This window comes from Enhydra lutris, unplaced genomic scaffold (assembly GCF_002288905.1).
Source record: "Enhydra lutris kenyoni isolate GAN:26980312 unplaced genomic scaffold, ASM228890v2 scaffoldscaffold8, whole genome shotgun sequence".
In the NCBI taxonomy this organism is placed as follows: domain Eukaryota; kingdom Metazoa; phylum Chordata; class Mammalia; order Carnivora; family Mustelidae; genus Enhydra; species Enhydra lutris.
This window is the reverse complement of record NW_019154092.1, coordinates 39,934,781-39,953,254: the sequence shown is the minus strand read 5'-3', so window position 1 is coordinate 39,953,254 and position 18,474 is coordinate 39,934,781. Positions and strand designations below refer to the sequence as shown.

The following is an 18,474-nucleotide window of genomic DNA, read 5'->3' as shown; positions in this document are numbered from 1 at the left end:
CAAGATAAGTTGTTTTCAGTGTTTCACTATTACAAACAGTGATGTCATGAATACCCTTATACATATCTCCCACCACACATGTGAAGGTATAAGAGTTTCTCTAGGTGAATACTTCCTAGCCTTTCTGAGGTCATAGCTCATGAAGGAAGTGATAAAATTTCTGTGGCATGTTGTTGAACTAGAAAGGACTTAGGGGCTATAGGAAGACTTCAGGGACCTCAACAGCCTTGGTAAAAACAAACAAACAAACAAAAACACACACACACACACAAAACTCATGACTGTTTTCTTCTAAGAAAAAAATGGAATAGTAAAGCATTACGGAAAACATAATGTATTAAACTTGCATAAAACTTCCCAAAAAAGTTAATAAAAAGTTTGAGAGATCTTCCATAGCAGATTTAGTGCTTGAAATGTCTATACTCCTTGATCAAGACATTTTAATGACAATGTCTTCAAATTCTTGTGGATACAACTGAAAATAAATTTCACATTTTTACAATCATTTAAAGGTTGAAGTGTCAGCAAACTGGTGCAACCCAGCCTCTGTGGAAAACAGTATGGAATTTGCTCAAAAAATTAAAAATAGGATTACCCCATGATCCAACAATCACACTACTGGGTATTTACCCAAAGAATACAAAACACTAAGTTGAAAAAAGTTGCACTTCTATGTTTTTGCAGTATTATTTTCAATAGCCAAATTATGGAAGCAACCCAAGTGTCCATCAATAGTTGAATGGATAAAGAAGATGTGGTACACACACACACACACACACACACACACGCATACATACAGTGAAACATAAAAATATGAAATCTTGCCATTTACAAAACCATTTATGGATTTAGAGGGTATTATGCTAAGTGAAATAAATCAGAGAGAGACAAATACCATATGATTTCACTTATGTGTGGAATTTAAGAAACATAACAGAGGGAAAACAGAGACAAACTGAGAAACAAAATCTTAACTATGGAGAACAAATTGATGGTCCCCAGAGGAGAGGAGGGTGGGGAAATGGGTGAAATAGTGATGGGAATTCAAAAGTGCACTTGTGATGAGCCCTGATTAATAAATAGAATTGCTGAATCGCTATATTGTACACCTGAAAACTAATATAACACTGTATGTTAACTATATTGGAATTGAAATTAAAAACTTAATAAAAATTTTAAAAAGGAGATAAAATGGGATGAACACTAGAGATTAAAAGGGATTAAATAGCATTTAAACCAGGGTTTAGGAGAGCCTGAGTGGCTCATTTGGTTAAGTTCCCAGCTCTTGATTTCAGCTCAGGTCGTGATCTCAGGGTCAAGAGATTGAGGCCCTAGTTAGGCTCTGTGCTCAGGGCAGATTCTGCTTGAGATTCTCTCTCCCTTTGCCCCTCCCCCCATAGTCATGTTCTCTCTCCCCCCAACAAATAAATAAAATCTTTAAAAAATTAAAAAGTAAAACAGTTTAACTTACTTATGAGAAATAAAAATACAATTAATATAACAAAATAAAGGTTGAAATTGTTATTTAAAAATCTAATACCCCGGGGCACCTGGGTGGCTCAGTGGGTTAAGCCTCTGCCTTTGGCCCAGGTCATGATCTCAGGGTCCTGGGACCAAGCCCCGCATCGGGCTCTCTGCTTGGTGGGGAGACTGCTTCCCCCTCTCTCTCTGCCTGCCTCTCTGCCTACTTGCGATCTCTCTTTCTCTCTGTGTCAAATAAATAAATAAAATCTTAAAAAAAATCTAATACCCCAAAAATAAAAAGATGAAAATAAAATAAAAATTAAATTTTCTTTTCTATCTTTGGAAAATATAATTTTGAATGATAAACATTTTATTTATCAAATATAATTTACCATTTTTATGATAAATAAGATTTAGATTCCAGTTGTCTTATAGTACAGAGTTCATATATACCTGTTTCCCTTATTATTAACACCTTGTGTTTATATGGTACATATGTCATAATTATTGAACAGATATTGATACATTATTATTAACTAAAATTCATAGTTTATTCAGATTACCTTAATTCTTAACTAATGTCCTTCTGTAGCAGGATCTCAGCCACATCATAGTTAGTTGTTATATCTCTTTAGGCTCCCCTTGGCTCTGTTCCTCTGCCTTACCTTGTTTTCGATGACCTTGACATTTTTAAGGAATTCTGGTCAATTACTTTGTAGAATGTCCATCAACTGAGATTTGTCTGACGTTTTTCTCTTCATTAAACTGGAGTTATGGGTTTTTGAGAGGAAGACTGCAGAAGTAAAGTGCCATTCTCATGACATCACATCAAGGGTGCAAACTATTGTCACAAATCTCCTTTTTGGTTTTTAGTCATTTGATCTTGTTTTCTGGCATGTCTGGTAATTTTTGAGGAAATGTCAAACATTGTGTACAAATTATATGTAAGTTTTCCCCTTCATCAGTTTTTTTGTATTATGCTTAGTGTGTCTTTCTTCTTACCTTCCTTGGATATTTTTCTATTCTGTTACTTAAAGTTGTTTAGGTCAACTGATTGCCAGTGTTTTTTCTTTTCTAACATGTAAGTTTAAGGTTATAAATTTCCCTATAACTGTGGTTTTAGGTAAAACTCACAGATTTTGGTATGTTGTATTTTCATTCAGGTAGTTTTTAAATTTTCATAGTGATTTTTTTTCTTTGACTCATAGGTTATTTAGAAGGGTATTCTTAATTTCCAAAACCGTGGTGATTTTCTAGTTATCTCTTACTGATTTCTACCATAATTGTGCACAGATCATAATCTGTATGATTTTAATCCTCTTAAATTTAGTGAAACTCAACAACAACAAAACAACCTGATTTTAAAAATTGATAAAGGATTCAAGTAGACATTTCTTCAAAGAAGATATACATGTGGCCAATAAGCACATGAAAAGACACTCAAGATTAATAATCATTAGGGAAATGCAAATCAAAACCATAAGATACCAGCTCGCTCCTATTAAGATGGTGACTGTTGAAAAACAGAAAATAACAGGTGTTCATGTGGATGGGGATTATTTGGAACTCTTGTGCATTGCTGGTGGGAATGGAAAACAATGCAGCCACTTTTGAAAATGGTATGGCAGTTCCTCAAAATATAAAAACAGAATTACCATATACTCCAGCATCCCACTTCTGAGTAGATCCTCAAAAAAATTGTAAGTAGAGTCTCAAAGAGGCACCCCTATTCCCATGTAAATGGCAGCATTATTCACGTAGCCAAAAGGTAGAAGCAACCTGTTATAGACAGAATGTCTTTGTCCCCCTCACTTCCCCAATACCCATCTGTTAAAGCTCTAATGTGTAAGTGATGGTATCTGGGTTTAGCTGAGTTGAGAGGGTGGAGGCCCTATAATGGAATTAATGCCCTTATAAAAAGATGAAGACACTAGAGCTCTGTCTTCCCACTATGTAAGAATACAGTAAAAAGGAAGCCAGCTGCAAACCAGGAAGAGGGCCCTCCTCAGACACCAAATCTTCTGGAACTTTGATCTTGGACTTCCCAGCCTCCAGAACTGTGGGAAAAGAAATGTTCAAGCTATCTAGTGTGTGATATTTTGTTTCAGTAGCCCAAACTCACTAAGACACATCTAAACTGTTCATTGACAGAAAAATGGATAAACAAAATATTGTATATACATACAAAGGAATATTGTTCAGCCTCAAAAAGGAAGAAAATTCTGTCATATGCTACAACATGGATGAACTCTGAAGACACTATGCTAAAGGAAATAAGCTAGTCACAAACAGAAATGCTGTGAATTCCACGGGAAAAGCAGAATGGTGGTTGCCAGTGGTTAGGGGTAGAGGAGAATAGGGAGTTATTTTTAAATGAGTACAGAGTTTCAGTTTGGGAAGATAAAAAGAGTTCTGAAGATGGATAGTGATGACAGTTGTACAACAGTATGACTATTCTATCTTTTTTCTTTTTCTTTTTTTTTTAAGTAGGCTCCATGCTCAATGTGGAGCTTGAACTCACAACCCTGAGATCAAGATCTGAGCTGAGATCGAGTCAGCTGCTTAACCAACTGAGCCACACAAGTGTCTGCAGTATTACTTTGTTTTTTTCTTTTTTTTACAATTTTATTTATTTATTTGAGAGAAAGAGAGAGCATGAGCAGGGGGAGGGGCAGAGGGAAAGGGACAAACAGACCCCCCACTAAGCAGGGAGCCAGACGTAGGGCTGGATCCCAGGACCCTGAGCTCGTGACCTGAGCCAAAGTTAGATGCTTAACTGAATGAGCCACCCAGGCACCCCTCAGTGTGACTATTCTTAAGGGCAGCAAACTGTACACTTAAAATGGTTAAGACGGTAGGGGCGCCTGGGTGGCTCAGTGGGTTAAAGCCTGTACCTTTGGCTCAGGTCATGATCTCAGGGTCCAGGGATCCAGCCCTGCATTGGGCTCTCTGCTCAGCAGGGAGCCTGCTTCCCCCTCTCTCTCTGCCTACCTCTCTGCCTACTTGTAATCTCTGTCTGTCAAATAAATAAATAAATAAAAATCTAAAAAAAAAATGGTGAAGACGGTAAATGTTATGTGTAGTTTATTACAATTTTTATAATTGTTGAGACTTGCTCTACTGTCATTATATGTCATTTTTGTAAATGTTCCATATGTGCTTGAAATAATGTATTTTCTGCACATTAGAGTCACTCGGTCAAGTTTGTTAATTGTGTTGTTACAAAAATCTATATCTTTAATGATTTTTTTCTTTGTCTTTTTTTTATCAATTACTAAGATAGGCATGGTAAAATGCTTCACTATACTTACGGATTTATTCTATTTCTCACGATACTTCTGTATAATACATGAGGGTGATGCCCCCAGTTGCGTACAAACTGAAAATTGCTGTATTTTACTGGTGAATTGAACTCCCTCAGGAAAGTCCCAAGTATGGCCTCCCCATCAGGTATTTATAATTCATTCATACTAAGTTCCTCCTGATTGAGAGGCAATTTGCCAGTCAGAGGTGTTTTTGTTTGTTTGTTTGTTTGTTTGTGTTGTTGTTCATTATAGCCCTCTATCACCCTTCCAGTGAACAAAGCTAGAGCGTTAACTGAAAGTCAAGTACCCATGCAGGATGGCAAAGGGTTTTGTTATCGGTTTACCTAGTTTTCTTCCATCAGTCTAGAAAATCTCGAATTTTATCTCTTCACATAATACTTCCGCCTCATTCTGGCTTTCTTGTTCTTTGAGGATTCCAATTAAACATTTGTTGTACCTTTACAACATCATCTTCTAGGCTTCAAATTATGTCTCCGATATTTTCTTATGCATTTTTCCTTTTTTTCTTTTTTTTTTTGGTTTTGTTTTCTCTGTGCTTCATTCTAAATAGACTTCTGGGGTGCATAGGTGACTCGGTTGAGTGTCTGACTCTTGGTTTTGGTTGGGGTTGTGGTCTTATGGGTCATGGGATCGAGCCCCAAATTGGGCTCCACGCTCAGTGATGGGGGGGTGTCTGTTCCAGGATTCTCTCCTGCTGCCCCTACCCAACTCTTTCTTTATCCTACAAATATTTTTTAAAAATAGCCTTCCAACATATGTTCTGGTTATTTTCTCTTTAACTGTATGTAATATACTACTAAACCTCTGCATTGAGTTCTTAATTCTAGAATAGAGTTTCTGCTAGATTATTTTTTCAAACTTTTAATTTTTTAGTGTAGGCATGCTTTGACTTCAGTCTTCTTCTGATTTTTAACTATGTGCTGGTCATTTTATTTGGAAAATTATCTGTGTAGGGTTGTCTGAGATTTGGGGTCATGATATCTTCACCTGGAGGGGACTTAATTGTTTCTATCTAGTGCCTGTAGTGTGCTTCTCTAGGACCTGTTTATTCAATATAGAAAGCTTAATAAACAATTACTATTAAACCTGATTGCAATCTGTGGAAGTACTGATTTACTTCTGGTTTATATTTACCCTAAGGAGTCTCGTATTAAATATAGGGGGTGTTTATTAGATTTTCCATCTTCTGTGATACTAGGTTTAGATTTCTCTCTTGCTCAGCAATCCTCCAAAAGTCATAGCTCATTTTATAGACGTTGCTTTTAGATTGTCAAATACCTTCAGGACAAATGTTTGGTTTGACCGCCTGAATACTTCTAAGATTTTGGCTAGATAATTCCTTATATTAGGCATTTGGTTCTGTTTTCCTAATCCCAGATTTTTTTGGTTGTATCAGGTGGTGAGTTGGATCAAATTACAAGTTGCTTAATATGTATGCTGTGTGAAACCATCCTTGCATTACTAGGGTAAGAGGTATTTATAAGTTAGATGAGAAAACTAATTTTTGTCTAGTTTTGCCATCAAAGTTATTATAGCATTTAAAAATAAGTAGAGGGGCACCTGGGTGGCTCAGTGGGTTAAAGCCTCTGCCTTCGGCTCAGGTCATGGTCCTAGTGTCCTGGGATCGAGCCCCACATCGGGCTCTGTGCTCTGCAGGGAGCCTGCTTCCACCTCTCTCTCTATCTGTCTGCTTCTCTGCCTACTTGTGATCTCTGTCTGTCAAATAAATAAATAAAATCTTAAAAAAAAATAAGCAGAGAATGTTCCTTCATTTTTTAGTTCTCACTGTAGTATTTGAAATCAGATCATTGGTTGCTTCTTGTGGGGGCCTTGACTGGGATGGGGCAAGAAGGAACTTGGAACTTTCTGGGGTAATGGCCATGTTCTGTATCTTGATAAGTATTTTTCAAAAATAACTGAAGAATTTACTTAAGATATGAGGATTTAATTGTATGTAAATTAGATCAATAAAAATTGTTCAAATATCAATAATTACTGAATCTAGTTAGAATATACACAGATGTTCATCGTATTATGCTTTTTTCTTGGTGTTTAAAAATTTCAGAATAAAAAGTTGGGTATATAAAATTAAAAGATAAATTCATTGTTCAATTTCCTTGATATTAGTTTCAGTAAAGGTTAAGGCCAAACACTATCAGAAAAGTGTAAAGGACTGAAGAAATGTGATTAAAATAGATGTATGACAGGCAAAGGAAGAAAGATGGCTTGGCACTATAGGAGGTTTGAAAATGATTATATGGAGAGAGGAAGAAATCAGTGGGAAGGAGAGATGTTGGGATGCCTGTGTGGCTCAGTTGGTTAGGCGGCTGCCTTTGGCTCAGGTCATGATCCCAGGGTCCTGGGATTGAATCTCGAGTCAGGCTCCTTGTTTGTCTGGGAGCCCGCTTCTCTCTCTCCCTCTGCCTGCTGCTCTCCCTGCTTGTGCTCTCTCTCTCTTTGTCAAATAAATAAATAAAATCTTAAAAAAAAAAAAAAGAGAGATGTTGAGATCAGAGAGAATTGCTGGTTCAGAGGTAGGAAGGAAAAGATAAGACAGGTGCTTAGAACTGAATTCAAAATTTCATGCATGGTCCCACTAGGTTGAGTCCTTTCTAAAGATATTAGGGTATATCACATGGGTATATTTTGAGTGCCTCTTAATTATACTTTTTTTTGATATTTATCAGCTGTTTAGGTATAAAAGATTTATCATCTATCACTTTAAATGTTCATAAAGTTATATACTTTATCTCATTTAATCCTTCAACATTCTGAGTTCAGGAATAATCATTTGTTTTATGTATTAGAAAATTGACTTTGCTAAAGTTACATAGCTAATAAATGGAAAAGTCACTCCCAAGACTTTTGACTTTTGACTTTTGTAGTGTAATCTTGGGACAGTTTCATTAAATACTGATTTTTTTTTAAAGATTTTATTTATTTATTTGGCAGACAGAGATCACAAGTAGGCAGAGAGGCATGCAGAGAGAGAGAGAGGAGAAAGCAGGCTCCCTGCGGAGCAGAGAGCCCGATGTGGGACTTGATCCCAGGACCCTGAGTTCATGACCTGAGCCAAATGCAGAGGCTTAACCCACTGAGCCACCCAGGCGCCCCTAAATACTGATGTTTTTTAATTGGAGCTAGGCTAAGGGGGTAGAGCAGTCAGGTAATTGCCTAGAATCTCAATCTATAAAAAGTGTTAACACATTTTATCATAGATAATGTCATGAGGAGGATGCCTGGCTGACACAGTCTGTGGAGTGTGTGACTCTTGATCTTGGTGTTGTAAATTCAATCCCCACTTTGGGTATAGAGAATATTCAAAAATAAAACCTTAAAAAGAAAAAAAATGTATTGAGAAAATGGTATTTAATGGAATTCTTCTGGGTGAATAGTTCTCTGTGTGTGTGGCTAGAAGCGGTACTTTGGTATGTGGTTTAAAGTGGTGGTGAGATTATTACACCTCCCTCCTCCCCAACTCTGCTCCAAGAACATTTCATGCCACATTATAAGAAAGTTAGATTCAAGTAAGTGCAGAGATTTCTATCTCATGAGTAGGATATACAAATTTAGACCAGAGCTGGACTGTTCGTGACAGTAAAGAGACAAGCATCCCCTTCACTCTTTACTACTCAGGCTTTCCACTAAACAAACATTGAATGAATGTTAGAGTAGTTTAGAAAAGATGCCAAATTAGTAATCTGGTGCAGGCAGACAAGGAAGCATTCTATTTCAGGTGCTACTAATAGAAAACCTACGAAAAACTATCTGAAACAGTAATGGAAAGGCATTGGCTTAAGAAAACTGACAAGTAAAGAGGTGGAGGGGTGTCAAAGTTAATTCTGGAATTTTTTGGGGAGATTCTTACCCATGAGATGGGTTGGTTCTCAGGCTGGCCCCTCATTGTAGCAAAATGGTTATAACACTCCATAAGCTAAACGGTCTCCTCATCTCTCACCTCTAATCACTGAATAAATGGGCCCATACTTGATCTAATTGGCAAAGCCTGGAAACGCCCTGTAGCTGTAGTTGCATTTACAGGTTCAGCTCTGATGTAATCACTGTGGCAAGGACATGGGACATGTTATGATTGGGTTATGATCTGAGGCAGCAGTTAGAACTTCGCAGTCAAACCTACCCAACCCTACAACGAATACTACAGACAAATCTCAGTGAGGCCACGCCTCTCTTAGTTTGCGTTCATCTTGGTCCGTCTTACGTCTTGTAAGCTTCTTGGTGCAAGGGTTGTATTATATTCCATTCAAAGCTCCCAGTTTACAGTGGCCTTCATTTAATTACTGTTGAACAATGTTAAACTCCACTGACGTGTAAATCAAGGCCAACGGAGAATTAGCTAAGATTAAGCCAAGCTAAGACCACAAAGTTAATGGTAGAGAGAGAGCCAGCATTGGAAACTAGATACTGTTCATTCATTCTTTTATTCATGAAACAAATAGGACTGGGAAAAGGCAGTAGATAGAAAACAAATTAAACAGGACCTTGCAAATCGTATTGTTTTAAAGTTCTTTCGAGGGTGGGTTTCATCCCCCTCTTCAAGGAAATCTGAACCCTGGCCTTGGTCCAGTGAATTTTCTGAGCAGCTTGACTCAGCATCTTCTCCCAACCTTTATCAGCGCGTCAGCGGTGCCATCCAGCATCCTTCCATCTCTTCTGCCCTTGGCATTTCATCTTTCCCAGCTATCTGATTTCCCTGACCCTTCGACTTTTTAAAAAACCAGGGTTCTCCTGAGCACTCTGTTTTCGCTCTCTTATTTCACGGCTCCCCAGTTCCACCGCCCAACTCTCTCAACTCCGCACTCCATGACATTCAGTCGCCCTTCAAAGTCAGAAGGAATCAGCCGGGTTAGTACGTGGACGATATTCCCAAACCAAAGAGGTCTCGTCCATCCTGCTCCATTAGATCGGAACAATAGCTTACCCACACCCACATTTAGATTGTTCCGCCACTACTCTGGGGATGGTTTTATGTGCGGCTGCTTTCCTCCGGCTACAGCCACCGTGTGGAAGAGCACCGTTAGAATTTTCCCGAAATGTTGCTGTCGGGAGTCCCGGCCACCTCTTCGTCGTCTTCGCCGCTCCCCCGGGCCAGGCCCTCCTCCAGGCCGGCGGGTAACGCCGCAGTCGCGCCGGCGCTTCCAGGGGAGGCAGGCGCCGCGCCGGACGGAGGGCACCGCCACAGGCCCAACGCCTAAAGGCGTGCGGGAGGCCGGCAGGCCGCGGAAGAGGGCGGGAGCTGACGCGCGGCAAACGCCGCGCGCCGCTAGCCCAGGAGGAAGACGTGGGCGGAAAGTGGTGGGCCGGGTGGGCCGGGTGGGCGCCGGAGGGCGGGGCCCGCGCGCGCCGGGGGCGGAGCTCCCGCGCCGGTCACGTGACAGGTCCGGCGGCGGCAGCGGCGGCGGCCGCGGCGTCTTCAGCGCGCCCAGTGCAGGATGGTGCTGGAGGCGGCGGCGGCGGCCGTGGTGGCGGCGGCGTTGTTGGCGGCAGCGGGAGGGGGTGCTGTGGCGGCATCGGCGGCGGCGCCCGCGGGTGGTGTAAAATGGCGGATTTCGAGGAGTTGAGGGTAAGCGGGGGCGCGGGAGTGGGGAGTGGAGGCCGCGGGGGAGGGGAGGGGAGGCGGGGAAGCCGCAGCGTCGCCGGCCGCCACCTTCTTGTTTCGCGGGGACCGGTTGTCGGAGCCGGGAGCCCCGGCCCGAGTGCGAGCGGGCGCCCGCCCGGGCCGGCGCGGGCGGGGGAGGGGAGCCAGGCGGCGGAGGACGCCTGGGCCGCGCGGGGTCGGCGGGCCCGGGGCCCGGGCGAGCGACTGGTGGGTCCCGCGGGGGGTCCGCACACCTGGCGTGGGGAGGGGGCCGCCGTCGGGAGGGGCTCGTGGGGACCCGACTTCCTCGTGTAAGGGCTGAGGTGGGAAGCGAGATTTGCTTTTCCACCTTCATGGGGGGTGTGTGTGTGTGTGTTTGTGTGTGTGTGTGGCGATTCAGAAGTCTACACGTTACTCACTTGGTGGGAGCTTGTTTTCTGAAACGTGAAGTTGCGTTTAGGAATCATCTCTCTTATGGCTGATGCTACCGTTTAGTGAGATCTGTCACAAGAAAGGCCCCTTTTTCCTACCAGTGCTTCCTCTTGAAGAGAAGCGTGGTCTTTTGGGAGCGCTGCCTTTAATAATAGACCTTAAACCTTGATATTTTCTTAGTGCTGTGGTAAGACACCCGCAAAGGCCGTGTTGTCATGAGGTTTGTTTGTGAACTCGTTTTGCTCGAGGGAAAGCATTTTTCTTTCTAGTCTGAGAACAAGGTCACAACTTTATTGTTGATATCTTTGTATAGTAGAGGCTTGACAATGGGTGTGCTGGAGGTAGAATGGAAAAGATGTTTTTCCCTGAGCTGATAACCTTCAGAGTCCTCAATTGAAACTAAACGGTGGTCAACGAATAGGCTTTATTTTTTCCGGATCGCTGAATTACGGGCGACAGAAATGGAATATTTAAGGACGGAAACCCTGATTTAAAAGAAAAGTCAAAGTAGAGATGAATGTGAACTTGAAATTAACGGCAGTCCTTTTGCATAACAGACGTATGGTGTTAGGGTTACTTTTTTGAAATAAGAAGGAAGAAGAATCTGGTAAAATATTCAGTTTTGTATATTTATTGTTTTTTTTCCACGAGGGATGGAGTGGGGAAGGATGTTGACTGTTCACCTGGCTGGTACGGTGGACCTCAGCAAAAGGACGCATTGGTGATTCTCATCTAAAGGGAGAATGTGTTATAATTTGCGTAATACCTGCCATTTTCCCTTCTGTTGTTTCAAAAAGAATGGTACATTAATGCATTTTATGCTCTATATTAGTTTATACAGAGAACCATGATAGTAGGTAAAAAGGGTAATCGTATTGGTAAGTGTAGGAGTTTTAATGTCTCAGAGCATAGAGCTTTTTTAACACCTGTGGAGCTTTGAAACAAGCAGGCCTGAGCCTCAGCTGTATAAATGAATGCATTAGGTTCAGGGATTGGTTGAGGAGACTGAATGTTGAAGTTAAATTAAAAAAAAAAAAAAAAAAATTTTTTTTTTTTTTTTACCTGCAGTATCCTCTTCATTTTGCGTAGTAACATCTCTATATAGTTTATTCTCTTCTAAGGTTTTTTGTTGATGAAAATTTTTCCAAGACTTGCATTAGACTTTTATAAATGTTGTTGGTCAAAGCTTAATAAAAAGGGAGGATTTAAGGGGGCGCCCGTTTGCTTAGTTGTTGGGTGTCTGCCTTCGGCTCAGGTCATGATCCCAGGGTCCTGGGATCCAGCCTGGCACCATCTGGGCTTCCTGCTCTGCAGGAAGCCTGCTTCTCCATCTCCCACTCCCCCTGCTTATTTTCCCTCTCATGTTGTGTCTCTCTCTGTCAAATAAATAAATAAAATCTTAAAAAAAAAGGGAAAAAAAAGGAGGATTTATTTACCAGTCTAGGGCAGAGAAGGCAGTCAGTGCTGAAGTTTGGTGGAACCAGGAACTGCAAAGTGGTTGGAAACCAAAGATGCATTTTTCTCTTTGGTTGTACCTGTCCCTTCCCCCTTTTCCATTCTCCCCTTTTATCTCCCCCCACCTCCCTTCCGCCTCCCCTTCCCTCTTTCCCCTCCCCACCTCGCCCCCTACAGTTTGTTTTGTGGGTCACTTCATCTCTTTCTGTAAATCAGCTGTCTTTGCTTCTCCCTGCACTTGATGGAAGATGGCCCCTCCCTCATAGTTCACATAAGGTGCCCAACAGAGAGTGACTGGGAAGAGTTTTAAGAGGAGGGAAAGGGTGTGCAGATGGATGCTGGAAAAGAGTTATCTACCCCAGTCTTCGCCTTAGCTGCTCAGCAGCATCTTCTACATTTAAAGATGAACAGTCTCCATGCACTGCCCTCATTTCAAACAGTGACGATGATGATGATGATAGATATCTGTTATAAGTGGTTATTACATGCCTGGCTCTGGTCTAAGCACTTCACATACCTGTTTGATTCTCACAACAATGGTGATAGAATTGTTAGAAGAATTGTCAGAAGAAATTGAGACCGCTTGAGTAACCTGACGCAGTTTGAGCTGGAAGACCTGGGATGTTTAACCTCAGATGTCCAGCTTTAGAGTCCCTGCTTTTCGGAGTCCGAGCTGTCCTGCTCTGTAGTTTCCTTCAGGTTCATGTGGTGCTGCTAGCCATCAGCCTGGGATCTATGAACTAAACGAAGATAAATAGCTGGTGCCCTTCTTATGTGATATATAATACTGGAGGGGAAACAGGACAGCTGACTGAAAATCTAATTAGAAAGGAGGGAAAGAGGAAGAAACATGCAGGACATTCTAAATGGTCTCTGCCTCAGAATATATTCTGTGAGGGTCAGAGAGATTGTCAAGTAAATTGAAGGATGAGGAAAAATGGCCAGCATTAGTTTGTTGACTAACTTGGCAGTAGAGGAAATAGCCGACCTGGATGTCACATATTTGGCTGCCCATGCCGCTGCTGAGAGGATTTCCAGTATCTTTATCCATTATCATTTGGGGCTACTCCCTAGGGGCTTGTATAACCAGAGCAGGTCACTTCTGGCTGGTGATGCCATCTCCTGTACTGGAGGTCAGGAATTCTGGGAAAGGTCATCCCCACTGTGCTTCGGTGACTCCTTTGCCTTTGCTTTGTAAGCTTAGGGTGGGGGTGGGGGTTATTTGATGAGGCAACTCCTGTGGAACCTTAAGAGGTCGCCAGATGATTTTAGTTTTTGAGACTGCTATGTAAGCCAATATTAGAGGTCTTGTTCGGTCATAGCAGAATATGGCAACCCTGTACTTTGCTGCTTTCATTTAAATAGAATACCAGCACACCTTTCTTCTAGTTCTTCTGAGAGAGAGGATCTGACTGGCTGAGCTTAGCTGAGGGTCCTCTTCTATTCTAATCATCTGTGGCCAGAAGCTTCGAGTCCTAGCACAAAAACCTGACTCATGAGATTATCTTGATGGGTTGGGGAAAGGAAGGAGCAAGTTCTCTGAAGTGGAAATTGTGGGCTGAGTAGTCAAGGACGATTATGATAACACATCATGTATTCAAAGCTTTCAAGATGCTAGAGAAGAAATTATTCAATTCAGTGGTTGGTTGTATATAGCTTTTATGTTGGTAGAAGTTTCTGAATTAACTAATTTGTAAATTAACTAGTTGTGAATTAACTTGGGACAAGCTCATAAGGTCTGATGACAGGGACCTCTGTCACTGCCACCCTCCTTTCTCCCTACGAAATAGTCTCTGTCAGAGCTAAGCACGGGGATGGAGCAGAGGCAGAATAGTCAGGGTTCTGAAGTTCAGAAAAGCCACCAGAGTGGCTTTTTTTTTTTTTTTTTTAATGATGTTTTATTTTAGAGAGTGAGGTTGCATTCGAGTGCCGGGGTGGGGGTTGACCGGGTGGAAGGGCAGAGGGAGAGAGAATCTCAAGCAGACTCCCCGATGAGTGCACAGCTCCACATGGGGCTCAGTCTCATGACCCTGAGATCATAACCTGAGCCAAAATCAAGAGTGGGACATTTAATTGACTGAGCTATCCAGGCATCCCCCAGAGTGGCTTTTTTACCCTTGTCTTTCTCCTCCAGTTGCATAATTGTATACTGTGGGCTGTTGGTGCAGTCTTTTGGCAGTTCTTAAAAAGGTTCCTGCTATTATTTAACCTGGTTAATCTACTCTCCTTACTTCTCACCACTGAATTATGGAGATGGAGGAGGGATTTATTGTGGTAACATTTTTTTTTCTTTAAAGATTCTCTCTCCTCTCCTGCATTCCTCATCCCCTTCCTTTTGTGCATTGCATTTATTATCTCCATGTGTGTCAGAGAACAAGAGTGAATGTGTGTGCAGTCTTAGTGTGTGGGCTAGTGAAAGAGAGTGAGTGATCGTTAACTTTCTTAATAGATACTGGCAAACCAAATGCAGAAGAGCTTTTATGCTGAGTCTTAAGTAATTCTATAACAGAAGATTTTCTGCGTAGAAGGCTTGGATGTTTGGTTCTTTACACATAGCAGGACTTGCCATTCTGGTAGCTTTGGGTGCTGTTAGGATATAGAGGGAGAATAGGAAGTTAATGGGGGTGTGTGTGAGGTTAGAGTTCTTCATCCCTCATGCTCCTCAACTGTTGGACGAGGAAATAGGCTAATAGGTAAGATAGATGCAACTGTATCTACCATATGATTCAAAGTCTTGAGTGGACATAACCGAAATTTCAGGACACAACTTCACTTGAGATCCTGTTTGTGAAAGCACGTTCCAAACTCAGTATTTAACTTAAATGGATAATTTTAAATAGTAAACCAAGGTATTCTTAGCTGTGGTAGATGCCTTTGCATTTGTTTGCACCTTAGGTCTGTGGCCTCCCTCCATGAATGTCTTTTCCAAGACATTTCTAAGACTGTTCTAAATATAACATTCTTCAGATGTTTCTCTTTTTTTTAGCATTTTGCCTTTATTTTTCTGGATTGGATCTTAGTTACTTTATTTTTAAAATTTTTTTATTGAGATGTAATTTACATACCATAAAATTCAGCCTTTTAAAATGGCTTTGGTCTATTCACAGAGTTGTGCAAGCATCAACACCATCTAATTCCATAACGTTTTCATCATTCCAAAAGAAACCCAGTACCCATTTGCAGTCACACGTCCTTCTTATATCCAGCCCTCAGCTTCCAGTAATCTACTGTTTGTCTCTATGGATTTGTCTGTTTTAGACCTTTCATAGAGATAGAATCATACACATGGCCTTTTCTGTCTGGCTCCTTTCATTTAACATAACCTTTTCAAGGTACATGTTGCAGCATGTGGTAGTGTTTTTTCCTTTTTATGGCTGAATAATATTCCATTGTATGGAGTATACCACATTTTGTTTATTCATGAGTTTTCTGTGTATTTGGGTTTTTGTACTCTTTGACTAGTATGAACATTCATCTGTGTATAAGTTTTGTGTGGACATATGTTTTCGGTTATTTTGGGTAGTTACCTAGGGATGGCATTACTGGGTACATGTGATAACTCTGTTTAAGTGTTTGGGGAACTGTCAAACTTTCCCCCAAACTACTACATTTTACATTTCTACTAGTAGTTATGAGAGTCCTAATTTCTCCATATCCTCACACACATGGGTGTAAAGTGGTATATCATTGTGGTTTTGATTTGCATTTACCTGGTGACTAATGGTGTTGAGTATCTTTGCTTGTGCTTATTGGGTATTTGTATATTTTCTTTGGGAAAATTTCTACTCAAACCTTTTGCCCATTTTTAAACTTTCTTTTAAGTTTGAGTATTCATCAGATATATGGTTTGCAAATATTTTACTCATTTTTATGGACTGTCTTTTCACTTTTTCCATAATGTACTTTGAAGCACAAAAGTTTTTTTTAATTTTGACAAAATTTAATTTATAAATTTGCTTGTGATTTTGATAAGTCATTGCTTAATCCAGTGTCATAAAGAGTTATGTCTGTTTTCATATAAGGGTTTATATTTGTAGTTCTAGTTTTAACATTGAGGTTGTTGAACCATTTTGAGTTAATTTTTGTTGATGGTGTGAGGTAGGGATTGAACTTCTTTTGCATATGGATATCCACTTTCACACATTATTTGTTGAAGTATGTTTCTTTCTCCCTTGAGTTATCCTTACAGCTAGTCTCTTTTTCAAGTACCTGAATTTAAGAAATTACACAGTTGAAATAAAAGTGATATGTGGAATCAATTGGTATCATAGTCCGAACCATTTTCTATGAATGTTTACATTGAACCTCCACCCCTGGTAATATGGCTTTTTTTCCTCAACTTTTTTTTGGAAAAGTGGTTTGAAACAAATAAGTGTTTTTGTGACTTTGCAGAGAACAATGTAAATCTAACATGGACATTCAGACCTCTCCATTTGATTATTCATATAGGTCAGTAAAAGCTGTTCTTGATTACATTACAGAAGGTTGTTTTTGCATGGTTATTGACTGACTTTGGCCAAATTATTTCACTTCTTCTTTAACCTGGAAAATGTTTTTTAAAAAAAATATTTATTGAAAGTGTGTGTGTGTGTGTGTGTGTGTGTGTGTACATGCATATGCACGCATGCATGCACACAAGGGGGAGGAGAGGGAAAGGGAGAGAGAATCCTAAGCAGGTTCCACACTCCATGCTCAGTGCAGAGCCCGACACAGGGCTCAGTCCCACAACCCTGAGATCATGACCTGAGCCAGATCAAGAGTCAGAAGCTTAAATGATTGAGCCACCCAGGTGCACCAACCTGGAAAATGTTTTTGTTTATGTTTTTGAAGATTTCTTTAGTTAGATAGAGAGTGAGAGAGAGAGCATGCACTCGTACAAGTGCATGAGCAGAAAGAGAGGCAGAGACAGATGGAGAAAGAGAATCCCAAGCACGCCCCATACTGAGACTGGAGCTGCAATAGGGGCCTGTTCTCAAGACCCTGAGATCATGACCTGAGCTGAAATCAAGAGTTGGAAGTTTAACTGAGCCACTCAGGCGCCCCTGGAAAATGGTTTTAATAATGATTTTTATTCTTATCACCATTCCTTATTATTTTTCCCAAATGAAAGCAATACCTGTGCAGGTAGTTCAGGAAAATTCAGAAGGAAAAATAAAAGCTCTTCCTTTCTTTCCCAGTAGATTCCACTCCTGATATAACTAACTGCCTTTTAACCATGCTTGGGTATTTCTGTTTTTAGTTTTTCTCTTTAGGCTAGTTCCCAAACTCAAAAACACCACATATTTTTCTGTATCTTAATTTTTCTTTAAATTCTGAGCAGTGTCTTCTGCTTGACTCTAGTAGATAAGAAGTTTAGATCATATGTTTTCCACTTTTCCTAGCATACTGATTTGTACTAGTTATACTTTTTATTATTTTTTTAAAGTTTTAAATTCCAGTTAATGTACAGTGTTATACTAGTTTCAGGCATACAATTAGTGATTTAGCGCTTCTGTACATCAGGCAGTGCGTATCCCAAGTGCCCATTTTAATCCCCATCACCTAGTTCACCCATCCCCCCCCCAGCTCTCCTCTGTTAACCCTCTGTTAAATATAGTTAAAAGTCTGTTTCTTGATTTGCCTCAGTTTCTCTTTCTTTCCCCTTTCCTCGTTTGTTTTGTTTCTTAAATTGACAAATGAAATCATATGGTATGTGTCTTTTCTCTGACTTATTTTGCTTAGCATGTACTCTCTAGCTCCAACTCTGTCATTGCAAGTGTCAAGATTTTATTCTGTTTTATGGCTGAGTAATACTCCTTTGTGTGTGTGTGTGTGTTTGTGTACATGCACACCACGTCTTTGTCATCTATTGATGGACACTTGGACTGCTTCTGTAATTTCGCTATTGTAGATAATATTGCTATGAATACTGGGTGCATGTATTCCTTTGAATTAGTATTTTTATATTCTTTGGGTAAAAACCTAGTGCACTGCTGACTCGTAGATTAGTTCTATTTTTATCTTTTTGAGGAACTTCCATACTGTTTTCCAGAGTGGCTGCCCTAGTTTGCATGCCGACTAAGAGCGCCAGAGGGTCCCCCATATACCACATACTTGCCAACGCCTGTTGTTTCTTGTGTTACTGATTTTAACCATTCCGAGAGGTCTGAGGTGATGTCTTATTGTAGTTTTGACTTGCATTTTCCTGATGATGAGTGATGT

General features: G+C 40.6%; 1 protein-coding gene across 4 annotated transcripts in view; it reads left to right on the top strand.

Annotated features, from left to right (window-relative positions):
• Positions 1-10,319: 10,319 nt before the first annotated feature.
• Positions 10,320-18,474, top strand: part of LOC111142425 (protein inhibitor of activated STAT 2) — a 90,991-nt gene continuing 82,836 nt past the window's right edge. For all 4 annotated transcript variants that reach the window (XR_002640262.1, XM_022495489.1, XM_022495490.1 and 1 more), the window contains exon 1: positions 10,320-10,371. Coding sequence is in view for 3 of the 4 variants with exons in the window: in XM_022495489.1 (XP_022351197.1) it covers positions 10,348-10,371 (24 nt within the window). In the remaining variant the exon portion in view is untranslated. The remainder of the gene's footprint in view (positions 10,372-18,474) is intronic.